Here is a 15036-nt window from a genome sequence, read left to right on the forward strand (position 1 = left end):
ATTGGAAAACAGGGGAACCACAGTCAGTGCAATGAGTAACTCTGCCTGTTTGGAAGTAAGGAATTGTAAAAGCCTATCCTTTGGATTTCACTGCTGTAAGAACCCCCACTACAAGGATAATGAGCCAGGATACATAAGAGAGGAGGTAGAATGAGATATCTGGTGATTTTTCTTTTCCAAGTATCCAGGCTTCCTCTTCTGACCCACCCTGTGACTGAAAGTCCGAAGTTTTTTCAAATTCTCCGTAAAACAGAAGTCCGCCATGCTCTGGAAATGGAAGGGAGGCCAGGAAAACTGGCTTATTACAGTTTCTATGCACTGTTTGAAAATTTTTTAGACTCTTTTCAGATGTGGATGCAGTATCACTGGGAAGACCAATGAACTCCACCACAGTGACTGAGATCTCCTGAAACTGCAAAGCAGATAAAATGCACTGTAGGAATAGTAAGCCTGGATACTCAGAAGAGAAATCACCAGGTAGCAAATTTTACTCCGTACTGCTAAGGAAGAACTCCAGTGGTTGCATAGGAAACAATAAGCCACTCCTAGAGAGAGATCTCAACCTCATTCACTATTCTTCAGTATTTTAAAACAAAGAACTTTGCACAGTGGTGCCGAAGAAGGGTCAGTAAAGAAAGGAAGCAATGGGTAGGTGAGATCTAGTGTGGATGTCATGTCACATTCATTTTATTGGTTTACCTGTTTCCACTGAGGCATGGGAGCAAGGCGGCCCTGCTCTCGCTGTCTGCAGGATAGCTGGTTGTGAACACGTTCCTGATAAGGCAGGACAGGCTGTTACATGTAGGTCATAGGGAAAGCAGGATGGGATCCCAGAGGAACAAAACAAAATAGCGAAAGGCACTCAAAGAAAGCAACAAAGGAGTAGGAGGACATCAGACAGACAGACAGACATTTGGAAGAAAAAATGGGGTAGAGAAGAATTAATTATCAAGTAAAATTTAAAGAAAAATCAAGCAAAATAAAAATGGGACATATTAAGATTTTTGCAGCATCTTCTCCCCAGGTTTTCAGTGTTTCTCCTGTTCAGTACAGTGACAAAGGAAACATTATCTAACTGGGGAAGAGCAAAGTAAAGGCCACCACTTAAACAACTCTATCCTATGTCCAAGCAGGAGGCATCACAGGGAATGAAACAGAAGGTCCGGCTGTAATGGCAACTCCCAGTTGATCAGGTCCAGACTTTCCCAAGCAAAAAGCACTGGGTGGCCTGGTTTACGAGCAATGACCATGGGAAATCTCCATTCTATGGCCTAGCAGGACATACTGCAAGGAACAATCATTACAGAATTCACTGGGGAAAAGCTCACAGCTCCGAGTCTCATTCTCTTCTAGTTGAAAGCAGCATGGAAAATGGTGTATGTATAGAAATGGGTGTGGTTTTATAATACAAAGCAATACTGTCTTTCTGGAATTGAGAATCTAGCAAACCACTCCCTACTGAAAACTCTTCTCAACCTCTGAGACAGAATAATAGCACAACAGGATGTGTTCTCCTTGTTTCAATTCATAAACACTATGGCCCCAGTCTGGCCCTCACTAACATGGATGACGTTAGCATGAAGGCCAGATTTTTTTAAGATACTTAGGCATTTAAAGATGCAACAGGCACCTACTGTATTTTCAGAAGCAAGTATCTCACATTGAAATCAATGAGAGTTAGGCATTTAGGTGTTTATGAAAATCCCATTAGGTGCCTGTCTGCATCTTTAGGTGCCTAAAGACCCTTAGAAATCTGGCTCTAAATCTCTTGGAGTCTTCTTCTTCCATCTAACCTTTACTCTCAATTATGAGAGTGTACTCTGGGTCAAAGTGCAAAACCAGAGTCCAGTCTTAAGGAGTGCATCATTTTCCTGTCCCAGCTCCTGCGATATTCCTCATCTTCTTCAAAATAAAAGGGTTCTACTAACCAAATCTGGGTGAGAGCTTGTTGGAGGAGGTCCAAGGATATAAAGGTATAAACCACCTCCTACCTGTCTCCGTAAGCCTGTGGACTGCACTGGTGCATTCTCCTCGAATTTGGCCAGCAGCTGGGTTGCCATGGACTTCACCTTGTTCTGGTTCCCGATGGCAGCATCAATTCTCCTTTCTGTCAGGGCGCTCACAAGTGTGGGCCTCTCCTCCCTATAGCTTCGGGGGGCTTCCTCCTAATAACCAGTATAAACTAAAGATTAAATGGAAAAACTTTCCAAATGGGTCTTTTCCTTTAAAGAAGACTTCTGCAACTCAACAGAGCAGAACCCAAATCCATTAATCCACACTTTCAAGCTCATGTTCTTCCCTCTAGTCAACCCTTCAGCTCACCAAATTCCTCTCCATCTACCTGCACCCTCTTGCTTCATATTTTATTGCTACACTGTTCCACTGCAGAGACCCACAGTCGAGAAACTCTCATGGGCCTGTGAACATAAGACAATGAGCTGCTTCGAGCACTCAGTGAGAACCCAAGGTGGCAGCCCTCAGCTCAGCAGTTCCTATCTGGCACACACACTCTTAACTGTAGGTGTGACACACTGCATGTGCCTTAGACACTGACTCTGCAGCCAGCTTCACACCTATTTAAATCCAGGTTCTACCTTTTACCTGGATGGAATTGCTGACACCTCCATACCAGCTTAACATCTGACAATGCTATTCCTCAGCACCCTAACCAAAATAATTAGTGTGTGTTTCAAGAAAGCAGGATGAAAGGAATTTTCTGACAACATTAAGTTTACAATATGCTATTTATTTAGTCAGCATCTGACGTAACTGGCTCAGCACATGACACAAAGCGTACGCTCTGAGCAGGAACTGATTTCAACCTAAAAAAAATCTCACATAAGGTTCTGTTCGAGCAGAATATCTGGGGAGAAGAGGGAACATCCAGGGAAAAAAGAGCATGAAGAAAGGAACCTCCTAAAAATTCAAGGGGTTGGGAGTGGAAATAGGGAATCTATCACACAGCCTTTCCTCTAGGCATTTTCCCTACTATAATACTTACGTCCTCTGACTGACTGGTCTTTCTCCTCTTTCCTGCACCATCCAGTTCCTTCTCCTTTTTATCCTGCAATGGGAGGAAAACTGCTGAGGATAGGGTGTTTTTTTTTTTTTAACTCTCTGGCTCATAATGAATCCCATCAGTGCATTACACAAGTGTTTGAATTATTGCTGGCTGATTCTCTATGTTTGTTTCCCATCTGTAGGAAAGGTGGCTCCCTGCAGTCTTTGGTCCTCATTTAGGGAACCAAGCCTTCTTATCTGAAAGACAGCTTGTCATTCTTGGAGCTTTTCAATGAGTCAACAGGAGAAACAGCAGGTATTTCACAGTACAAAAAATATTTTGGACCTAAGCCAACAGCACAGAATAACCCTCCTCCTATCACTAGAATAATCATACTTTCTATTTTTCACCCTTCTCCCCAACCCAAAGTCCCTGAGTAATACTGTAATGTTAAGAATATAGTGTTTCATTATGTGAAAGCACCCATTCTGAATTTAGTGCTGCAATTAAAGAGCTGACGTACAATGCCAACAAGTCTATAACCACTTCACTCTTTAGAGAATCTCTTTCTCTCTCACCCAAATACACACACACACTTCTTAGCACTTATTTGGCTGTCAGCCTGCCAATTTCTAGTGTTCTTGGGGTTAAAATATACATACTAGAGTATGGCTACCTTTGGAGTTCGTTTCCTGGAGATGCTCTGCCCCAGTTTGCTAAGAAAAGAGATTGGAGATTTGGTACTGGCAATCAGCGCAGCTTTCTCTTCTGCGTTCAGATCCAGTGTCTCTGTGAATGGAAACAGGTGGGATCAGTGAATGCACAGAAACCTCTGTGTAGTTATTAACAATAGCCAAGAAACAATTAAGAAAGGACTCATTCGTTTTTTACCATGAACTGTTTTTTTTAGTTTGTTTTTTTTTACACTCTCCATATAAAATACTCTTAGGAACTTCAAAATCAATATCTTTCTGAATAGTTTTGCCCTTTTCCATTTAGCAAATGCATTTTTTTCCTCCCAGGTTTTCTAAGTACTCAAAATAGTTTTAGAGTTTAAGTAGGTCAAATTCAGACTTAAGCTACATGACTGCATCTTTCCGTTCTAGTTAACAAAAATACAATCTTTCAGGCCTTCATTCCACTAACCTGGAGTTATATACAAAATCCAAGCATCGTAACAATAAATATAAAGCTCTGTCAGAGATTCTAAAATTAACTACTAAATGACTGCTGGCTAGGAGCTTCACACTAGCAATGACAGACCAACCCTCAGCAGCAGCAAGAGAGCAAGGAAGTTGTTTAATAACTCTGAAGTGAGTTTAGTTCCAGTGAAAGATGTTGCTCTGATAGTCTGAGGCTGAAGCCCTGTTCAACCACCTAATAGGCACAACAAAAGCAGAATCTGTGCAAGCTTTTTACACATAGACCTGTTGTCTACCTTTTCATGAGCGAGATGGTAGCTCAGTTTATGCTCATTAAACCCTTGCACTGGTTCCTAATGCTGCTAGAAGAGTGCCTGTTGGCACCAAGGAAGACAGCAATTTTTATGATATGGTCTCAATAAGGGTATGTCTACACTGCAGCTGGTAGCCCGGGTAGACAGACTCCATTCATGCTAGCACACTATAAATAACAGAGCAGAGGTTGTGGTATGGGCGATGGCTCAGGTTAGCCATCTGAGCTTGGAGCCAGGGAGTCAAGTGGGCTTCCACTTGGGTGGCTAGCTCGAGCCACCACCTGTGCCACAACATCCGCATTGCTATTTTTAGCATGCTAGCTCAAGTGGCAATAGCATGATTTTGTCTACCCAGGCTGGGAGGCACACTCCCAGCTGCAGTGTAGACACATCCGGAGTAACGAGCGTGAGTTCTTGTAGGAGGAAAGCAAACCAGGTTACTCACTTGGTGCAGTAACTGAGGATTTTTGAGATGCACGTCCCTATGAATGTTCCACTGAAAGTGCGGATGGATAAGAACTGCAGGTGTGGTTAGAAGGATACCTAACCCCTAAAGAAAACAATTGTGTGTGGAAGAGGGTCAACCATTAAATCCCCTAATTCACCAACTCTTCTAGAAGAAGTAATTGACACTAAAAAGGTGGTTTTCATGTAAAAGTATAAAAGGGGACAAGTAGGTAGTGGATCAAAAAGAGGTTTCATCAGTGAATTAAGAACTAGATTCAAGTCCCAAGTCGGACTGGGCTCTCTAACATTTGGGAAGAGTTTGAATAACTCACTGATGAATCTGGAAGTTGCAGAGTCAGCAAATACCAAGAAACCTTCCAGAGGAGAATACAACGCTGTGACGACTGCCAGGTGAACATTAATGGAGCTCAAAAAAAGACCTCTTTGCTTCAGAGTGAAAAGGTATTCTAGAACCTCTGAAATAGAGGAGTCAACATGATATACAGACAGCGAATACACCAATGGTAATATCCTCTCCATTTCTGAAGGTAAGTGTTCCTGGTGGATTCCTTTCTACTGTTCAACAGGACTTCTTGAACCACTCTGAAACAGGAGAGTTCTAACTCCAAGAGCCATCCAGGAATTTTTCCCTGAGTCACTGAGAATGTTCAAGTTGTGGGGGACAAATGTTCCTCAAATCCTGAGTGAAAAGACAGGGTGTGAGCAGCAGATTGATGGCCAGTTGAAAAGAGAGGTAAAGTAGGTAAGGAAACCACACCTGTCCTGGCCAGATAGGTGTGATCAAGATTACCGTGGCTTTGTCCTGTCTGATTTTGTTTAGAATCCTGAGAATCAGCAGTATTGGAATGAAAGTATATAGAAGATTTCTCAGCTGAGAGAGGAGAAAGTTGTCTTCCAGATAATGGCAGGCAAACAAAACCTCCATTAGAGCAGAACTCTGCATGTTTCTGGTTGACAGTGATGGCAAAAAGGTCTATGTTCAGAAATCTCCAGATAAGAACTATCTACTCGAGTATGGCTCTGTTGAGTTCCCACTTGTAATCTTGAGTGAAGTGTCTACTGAGGTAATCAGTGATGGTGTTTTGATGCCCAGGCAAATAAATTGCCGAGATAAGGATTCGGTGGGCTACAAACCAGTTCCATAACCTGATTGCCTCTGAGCAGGGGGAAGGGATTCCCTTCTCTTTCAGTGCATTTATGTAGTACATACTGTCTCGGCTGTCTCATTATATGGATGCATTGACCTTTTATCATGGGGAGGAAGTGGTGGCAAGCGTATCTCACAGCCCTAAGCTCCAGAATGTTGATATGTAGCGTAGACTCCTGGGTGGACTATCTGCCCTGGATAGCGTGGTTCTCTAGATAAGCTTCCCAGCCTAGGAGAGTTGTATCTGAAACTATTGTGACAGTGGAAGGAGGATGGTCGAAAGGAATCTCTGAGCACACTTTGTCTGGATTCTTCCATCAGTTGAGAGAGATTAGTACACAATTGGGAATAGACAGTAATTTGTTCAGACCATCTCTGTTGCAGGCATAAAAACTGCCCTGAGCCAGGCTTAGAATCAGTGTAGTTGTAAAAGGGGGTGTAAAGTGATGAAGGTACATATGGTGCCATGTGCCCAAAGAGCTGCAGGCACGATCTGGTGGTAGCCTGTAGGATCACTTGAAGTTGTACAATTAAATGCATCTGTCCCCTGGCAGGTAGGATCTCGATGCCATGGCATTGAGAGTGGCCTCTATAAAAATCTATCTGCAGTAGAGGTAGGAGACAGGACTTTGCAGTATTCAGCTAAAGGCTGAGTGCGTGAAAGAGACATAGCCCCCCTTATCATCGTTTGAACTTCCATGTAGAAATGCCCTTTTAAAAGCCAATTGTCCAGGTATGGGAAGACGATTACTCCCCATCAGCAAAGCTGTGCGGCAACTAACTACCAACATAATTTCTGTCAACTCTCTATGGGAAGTGAAGGCCTCTGTACTGACAGTGGCCCTGATGCATGGCAAATCATAGGAATCTCTAGTGAGAGGGATACATTGTGACATGAAGGTATGCATCTTGAAGGTCAAGGTTGCAAAATATTCTCCCAGATCCAGGGATGGAACAATAGCTGCAAGTGGTACCATCTTGAATTTCTGTACCTCGACAAAGGTATTCAGCATCCTGAGATCTACAATTAGCCTCCACTCGCCCTTCTTTTTGGGAATGAGGAAACACTTGGAGTAAAATCCGCTTCCTCTGTACTGAGTGGGAACTGGTTCCATGAGTCCTAAGTGGAGGAGGGAGAGAGCCTTTTGTCTTAAGAGTGGCTTGTGAGATGCGCCCTGAAAAGAGATGGAAAAGGAAGGTGGTAGGGAGATATGGAGTGAAAATGGATCGAGTAGCCAGTGTAAACCTCCAAGACCCATCTGTCAAAGGTAATCTGCTCCCATGAGCTGCAGAAATGGAACAGACGATCCCCCAAAATTGGGAGGATGGAGTGGGAAGGGTGGTACAACATCAGATTCAGATGGTAGGGGTATAGGTGGCTCTTGACCGAGGCATCAAAACAAACACTTTGTAGATTATGTCTGCTGTGCTGAGCCAGGTGCAGAGATGGATAACTTTCCCCTCTGCACTCTGAGTTTCTTTTTACGTGGCTTCAGTGCTCTGTGGTAGGTGGGAAACTGTGCTGGGCAGGATCTCTGAGTTTGAGAGAGACTAAATCTCTGCTTATTTGCAGGAGTACACATGCCCAGCGAACAAAGGGTTGCCCTGGTGTCCTTCAGTGAATATAGGGAGGCAGCAGTGGATTCGCTGAATAATCTAAGACCAAATAGTAGGTCCTTTATGTGTTCTGGACTTCATGTGGAAAACCTAAGGACTGTACCCACAGGGCTCAACTCATGACTACAACTGTGGAGACAGACCAGGCTGCTGTGTCAAAAGCATCAGCAGAAGTTTGCAAAGATGCCCTTGCACGAAGCTGTCCCTCTGCAAAGAGGGCCTGAAATTGTTCCCTCTGCTCTTGTGGGAGTGTTCAATAAAGAATTACATTTTGAACAGTTAATATGATTATGTTGCCAGAATCACCTGGTAATTAGCAGTTCTTAACTGCAAGGTGGCAAACAAGTGTCTTTTGACCAAAAAGATCTAAGAGCTTTTGGTCTTTATCAAGTGGTGTAGTCTTGGAATGGTATTGTCTGTTCTGTTCATTTACTGTATCCATAACTAATGAGTTGGGGCAGGATGGGAAAATAAAAATTCTGAACTTCTAGCTGTAATGTGCTACTGTGTGTCAGCCCTCTTAGCATGGCTGTGGTGGGGATCTGCCAAATGGCTTTGGTAGTTTCTAACAAGGTCCTAGCTACCTGTGCTGAAGATGTTGTGTGAAGAATATCCAGCAATTTATGCTGAGTCTCTTGGACTTCTTCCAATGGGATTTAAAGAGTGCCTGCCACCCTCTTCCTCAACTCCTGAAATTGTTTGAAGTCATCTACCATAAATGGAGAGGGCAAAACAACTTCATCCAGGGAGGAGGATGAAATATTTGTCTGTGGGGTAGCCTGCTCATTAGCTCTCCTTTCTTGCTCCTCAAAGATCTCCTCCTGTGGCGACTGCCATTGGGGAATGGACAGAATCTGACAGCGCTGTCTCTGCATTCCCCTGATTATACCAAGGAGAGTGTTGACAGGCCGAGATCATTACAGCCTTGATGTATCCCTTGATGGAGCAGGTTCAGGAGATGGTGGTCTAGCCAGGTAATTATAAGAGTCCTGAACAGAAATGTAAGAGCCTGAAGAGCTCTCATCTGCATAATCTAAAGGAGGAGTAGATGAAAGAGTAGTAATTTGTATCGCTGTAAGCATGGGCACCAGGGAATCAGGCAGTACCAATTATAGCAAAGTACCAGAGACAGCAGAGGTTGTGGTACTGGGGGCCTCATTAAGCTCAGTAAAGGAGACCCAGTTGATCGGAGACAAACAAATCCCTGGAAAACCTGAAATTCTCTAGTACTGGATGCAGTTGTGTGGGAACCTGGTGGGCTGCAGACATGGAGGCCTTCGGTACCAAAGAAAGTGCATGAGGCACCAACAGGCTGGACTGCCAGTTGAGGTACTGAAGATGCAGTCCATGCTGCAGAAGGAAATTAATTCTTTAGTGCAGTGTCCCTGGAATCTCTACCAGTTTGGTCATGTTTTGATGATACCAAAATCTTCGGTACGGAGCAGTAGGTACCATGTGATTTAGACAAGCTTGAGGACTGATTTTTAGAGCTCTTGGTACTGAGGCTGTTTGAAGTCTCCACAGAAACCTTTGAGGAGTGTAGAGTCTTTGATACAGTGGATCTCTTAAAGGTACACTCTTTCTGAGGAGACTTAGGACTCCACTTGGTGGAAATCTTTTCCGCGCTGCTTGCAAGTCTCCCTGAGGCTGATGGGGCACTATGGCTATTTGAAGGCTGCTGTACGAGGTGGGGGCCTCTGGGCCTGGATCCAAAGCTGGGAAAAATGAGTACTTCATCATAAGAAAACAAAGTTGAATCTCCCTATCTTTCAGAGTGGCCCTTAAAACTCATGCAGATTTTGCACTATGAGGGCATGTGCCCCGAGGCAGTGGGTACAGCAGGAATGGCTGCTATTAACTGGGAAGGACTCTGGGCAAATGAGGCAACATTTGAAGCCTGGGAACTAAGATATGCCCCCAAAATAAAACAAACAGTCTTCTTCAAATTGGGGGAAGGGGTGTGTTACCCCACACAGAGGGCGGGGTGGAGGTTGGAGGCAAAAGCCTCAGCAAACAGGAAAAAGGAATCCCCAAAATAAATAAAATACCAAATAAATAAAGAATAAAAAAACATAATTAGAAAAATAAAAGATTAAATTGTCATGAATAAGGCTACATTTTAGTCATGGGTATTTTTAATAGAAGTCATGGACAGGTCACAGGCAGTAAACAAAAATTCATAGCCCGTGACCTGTCCATGACTTTTAATATATATATCCCTTAACTAAAACTTGTGCAAGAGGCCATGGGTGCTCTGAAGAAGGAGCAGGGAGCCCAGGGGCACCATGGGTGCTGTGGGGGAGGCAGCGGTGTGCGGCTGGGGACCTCCTTTGGTGCTGGGGTGCGAGGGTTGGCCATGGCTGGTAGGCTCCCAACCTGGTTCCTCGTGTCCCTGCAGTTCCTAGGCGGCGGAGGGGCCCAGGGGCTCCACACGCTGCTCCCACCACAGGCGCCGGCTGAGCAGCTCCCATTGGCCGGCAACTGCAGGGCCATGTCAGTGGGAGACAGGGAGCCCCCCCCCCCGAGGTAAGTGCCCCCCCCCCCCCCGCCCGTAGCCCTGAGCCCCCTCCCACACACCCAAACTGCTGCTGCTGGCTCCTGAGCCAGCACTGGCCACTGCAGAAGTAACGGAATCTGTGACTTCCATGACAGACTCACAGCCTTAGTCATGAGTGGCAGATAACCATGAGCACTACGAACACTCTGTCTCTGGTCAAAGTGGTTGAGAAAGAACTGAGAATGTGTTGTCTGTTGCAGCCCTATGCGCTCCTGGTGTGAGGCATGAGGATAGCTAGGGTGCACGCCGAGATCAAATGAACACTGCTGACAAAAATCCTCAATCGAAGGCACATGCGCACTGCAAGTGGACATCATAGTAGGGGCATGATGAACAGAAGAACATGAATACTGCCACCATCACCAAATCTAACACACTTGTTCGGAGGCCCTTACCACTGGAAGGGATGGAATCCTTGAACATCTCATAGAACTGTGTGAGGTACATCACCATTGACAACTTGTCTGGCTCTCCAACAGATGCCATTTCCTTTCCAGTCATGATAGGAGAGATTCCAAACTCCTTTTCAGCAATGTCAAATGCCAGCTGGTTATTCTTCTCCATGTTGCGTTCATCTAGAGAAACAAAGTCTCTACAAGAGGGAGAAGAAAAAAGCATTGAGGTATGCAGGACTAGCCTTCTAAAAATACTTTCAGAGATAGTCTTCTCCGGCCGCAACTCTGAAACTGCAGCCCCCCTTCTTTCAACAATTCTGCCATCATGCTTTTTGTGATACAGTGATTATGTTACTCTGCCTGTAAATGATGAGCTGTGAAACAGACACATTGTTTTTTCCATTCACTGCCCTGCTTTATCATCTCTAGAGATGACCTAAACTTCTCTTCACAGAGGTTTTTTTGCTTTGAACATTACATCTTCACTTCCCTCTTTGCTGGAGTATTCTCTGAAGAGGCAGACTCTCGTCCTCGTTACTTGGAAGCACATCAAGTTGTCCCTCAGATCACCATTTCTCTTGATTGATTCATATACAGATCTCACCTCTTTCCATCTCCAGTGAGATTTTCCTACACTTTTACAATTCTCATTGCTGTACTTCCACGTCTGCCCAATTTGTGTGGCTTTTTAAACACGGTGCCTCAGACTGAGTATAGCGTTCTAACCAGCGACACACAGAATGGAATATTTACATAGTTACTTTGCTTGCTTTACATGTGATACTTCTTTTAAATTCACCTTCAGCATGTTGCATCAGGGCCACCCAGAGGATTCAGTGGGCCACGGGTCTTTGGGGCACTTTGGCAGCGGGTCCCGGAGCGGAAGGACGCCCCACCATCAAATTGCCGCCGAAGACTCAGAGCAGAAGCAGCTCTGGGGGCCCGCGCCTCGCGAGAGTTTTCTAGAGCCCCCGGAGCGAGTGAAGGACCCCACTCCAGGGGCCCCAAAAAACTCTCATGGGGGCCCCAGGGCAAATTGCCCCTCTTGCCCCCCCGTGTTGCATTACAGTATTTATCTTTAATAATGTCCCACTGGAAACCTGTAATCATTTTAGACTTTCATTATAATACTATCTACCTTTTATATAGCACTTTTCATGAATAGCCCTTTACAAAGGAGGCCCATATCATAATCCCCTATTTACAGATGGGGAAACTGAGGCAGAGCAAGGGGAAGTGACTTGCCCAAAGTCACCCAGCAGTCCAGTAGCAGAGCTGAGAGCAGAACCCAGGTCTTGTGAATCCCACTCCAGCACTCCATCCACTAGGCCACACTAGGCCAGAGTCTTCACTATGGAACTTCTGCCTTCCAACATTTTCCCATTCTAGGATTTGTGCACCTTTTTATATTGCTCCCCACATTACTGGCTGGAATGGCTTCTCACACTTATTCACTGAACAGGTTACTGCACAAGTAGCAGTAGTGCAAGCTTCCCTATACTGTGTCTATTCAGACCAGGAGACCCCTCCTCTCGGATTGAAAAAGTATTTAGAAGCCATCTGAAGAAGCTACCAACAAGGGGGCTATTTATAAAGGTGATGTGGACATTTATCTGTTATGAATTAAACTGAAGCCATCAACTATCCCTAATTAATTGCACATAGGCTACTGTTAGACGGTAATGAGTTTTGGTCACTAACAACTTGGGACAGATAGAAGATAAAATGATGGCACATGTAGCCTGGCATTCAGCAAGACATTATAACTCTCTTCCCCACAGGTGAATCGCTCTAGACTTTACTGAATCTAAATTTAACTGACTTCAGTCCTTTCCCCCACATATCACAACTGTATTGTATTTTAACACTATTCTCTAAACAATTTGCAAATCCCTCCCCATATATTGGTTGCAAATCTGACTAACATTCTCTCCAGTCACTGTGTTCTAGCCAAGCAATCAATCACTTACATCAAGTCAGGACGGTATCTGTGGATAATAGCACACAAGGCTAGGCCACTTTTCCATGACATTGTGAGATCTGTTACATTCACACCAGCATACCCATCAGTCTGCCTTTGGCACCAACCAAGCAGTTTGCTGGAACGAGCTACAGACTCTGAAAAGAACATAACATTTTTAGAAAGCTGTAATTTATCATCTTTCACTCATGAGAATTCCAAGTACATCTCAGGAAGTATATATTATAGGGATCACTCACCCATTGAAATGCAGCCACTTCTGGGGTGGAATAGCATGTTTCCTGCATCAGAAACACTATACAACCGTTTTTTGGGAGGGCAGGAAGTGACTAATAATGTGATACGTAGTTCACACTGAAGGGAGAATTTTAGTTTGTTAAGAAGTAATTACCCAAATTGTAATTTGGACAGATCACCCTGGTTCTTGTGAGCATCCCAGGAAATTTTAAATGACCAAAAGTGGTCAAGATCTTGATTTAAGTCAGATCCAAAAGATTGCATTCCTCGTAGCATGGTGCTCACTAATCCCTTGCTATATTGTTTCAGATAGAAGAATTGTCAACACCTTTCTATAACAGTTGCATTTACTTTGAAGGTCTTCCATCAAATCACTAACCATCCTGACCTTGTTTAGTTATGAGATGTGACAAGATTATAGCCTAGGGTGGCATCGTTGCAGGTCAAAGAACAAATCAGAAGACCCTACGCAACTGTACACCAGTGGGAGGAAGGTTTGGTAATAAAACAGGCAGACTTGAATAAAACACTATTCCAGGAGACACCAAACACTATTCCAGGAGACACTCAGACATCCAAAGGCATTATATGGCTGGGAAAGGCTCAACAAACCCCTTGGGTTATGGTTTGACCAGACAACTATTCCAGTTCTTAGCGTAATGCATTTAATTCCTAGAACACATGCCGTGCACTGGCTTAGTAATTAGACTCCATAATGCAGTGATGTCCTTATGAAAAGTAGAGCTGCTAAATTACGAGGAAAATGCAAGTAAAGTAATTGCTTTATTTAGTCCAACTAAGAGATAAGATTTCAAAAAGGAGAAAGCTTGAGTGTGGAGGGGAATCTACAAAAATAATTCTCTTTTTCCCATTCTTTTTCTACTTTTCTGTTAATTATTTTTATCTGTAATTAGAGTTTTTGGCTTCACTGCCAAATCAAGTAGAGGCTGGTTTTTCACGCTTGAAATAAAGACTCTACTACAGGATCCAGAAGGTGACCAAAAACCCTTTCAGAAACAAATGTTTAGAAATCTGGAAGTACATTGTAATAAGGGAAATTGAGGTAAAGCTAACATGTTTAAATTTTAATTACGTTTGAAAGTTTAATTATGTTTGAAAGTTTAATTATGTTTGAAAGTGTTTGAGAAGTCAAGCTTCTGAGCCAAGAATTAATGAGACACTTTTCGAAACAGAAGGGGACCTCTCTGTAGACCTGATGCACTGACACAGCTCTGGAAGAGCACAACAAAGTGAAACAACAGATGGGACCCACCATTCCGTGTCAGCTTTGGTGTCCTGGAGTTCACCAAGTTCTCTATTTCCAAGTGAATGTCTTTCAGGTCTCCTGTATCATACAAGTGGCGCACCTGTAAGAATGCAAAGGGTTAAAAATGGCCCAAAAGACTAGTCTCTCTCATCAAAAGCCAATATGGCAGGAGAAGTCTCCTCAGGCCAGAGCTACTGCCCTTGAGCACTAAATTCCCTTTCTAAAAACAAGCCATGCGTACACACAAGGAACATAGCCCCCTTAAGACAACAAGGGGATGATTATATAAAAGGTTATTTTATGACACTTTCGCACAGTAGACAATTCCCAAAAGCCACAGAACTCCAACGAACAGCCCTTAGCCTCCATCTCAGCATAGGCACCAACGTGTAGCCACTGAATGTATATAGAGTTATTATAAAGGAAATACAAAAATATATTGTCAGCATGGCTGAAACGGCCAAAATCCAGAGAAGTTCAGAGCTACAACTGACATGACTGCGAACAGAGTTTAGAGACTTCTGCAATATCTAGTCACAAAGAAAGTGGGTATAGTACAGTGGTTTACGCTTGATGGATATTTCTGGTTTTTGCCACTGGCAATTCCCTAAATACTCATATAGGCATGGGCAGGTTTTGTGCCGCCCCAGGCAGTGCGCAAAAAAAAAAAAAAAAAAAAAGCCGCGGCAGCGCGATTGCGCCTCTCCACTCTTCAGCGGCAATTCGGCGGTTGGTCCTTCGCTCCCAGAGGGAGTGAGGGACTTGCTGCCGAAGACCCGGAGCTGCCGCCCCAATAGAAGCCGGAGGGTCACCCCCTGGTATTGGCCGCCCCAAGCACCTGCTTCTTTAGCTGGTGCCTGGAGCCGGCCCTGGGCATGGGGATCTCAACCTTTTTTGAATCAAATCCTCC

General features: G+C 44.1%; 1 protein-coding gene across 1 annotated transcript in view; it reads right to left on the reverse strand.

The window, feature by feature from the left end:
• The window catches only part of MICAL3 (microtubule associated monooxygenase, calponin and LIM domain containing 3), a 171057-nt gene that overhangs the window by 121416 nt on the left and 34605 nt on the right, over positions 1–15036 (reverse strand). The window contains exons 11-17 of the mRNA XM_050920677.1: positions 14133–14226; positions 12612–12759; positions 10642–10838; positions 3678–3790; positions 3002–3064; positions 1992–2165; positions 700–792 (exon numbers count right to left, since the gene is read on the reverse strand). Of these exons, the coding sequence (XP_050776634.1) occupies positions 700–792; positions 1992–2165; positions 3002–3064; positions 3678–3790; positions 10642–10838; positions 12612–12759; positions 14133–14226 (882 nt within the window). The remainder of the gene's footprint in view (positions 1–699; positions 793–1991; positions 2166–3001; positions 3065–3677; positions 3791–10641; positions 10839–12611; positions 12760–14132; positions 14227–15036) is intronic.

This window comes from Gopherus flavomarginatus, chromosome 1 (genome assembly GCF_025201925.1).
Source record: "Gopherus flavomarginatus isolate rGopFla2 chromosome 1, rGopFla2.mat.asm, whole genome shotgun sequence".
NCBI lineage: Eukaryota > Metazoa > Chordata > Testudines > Testudinidae > Gopherus > Gopherus flavomarginatus.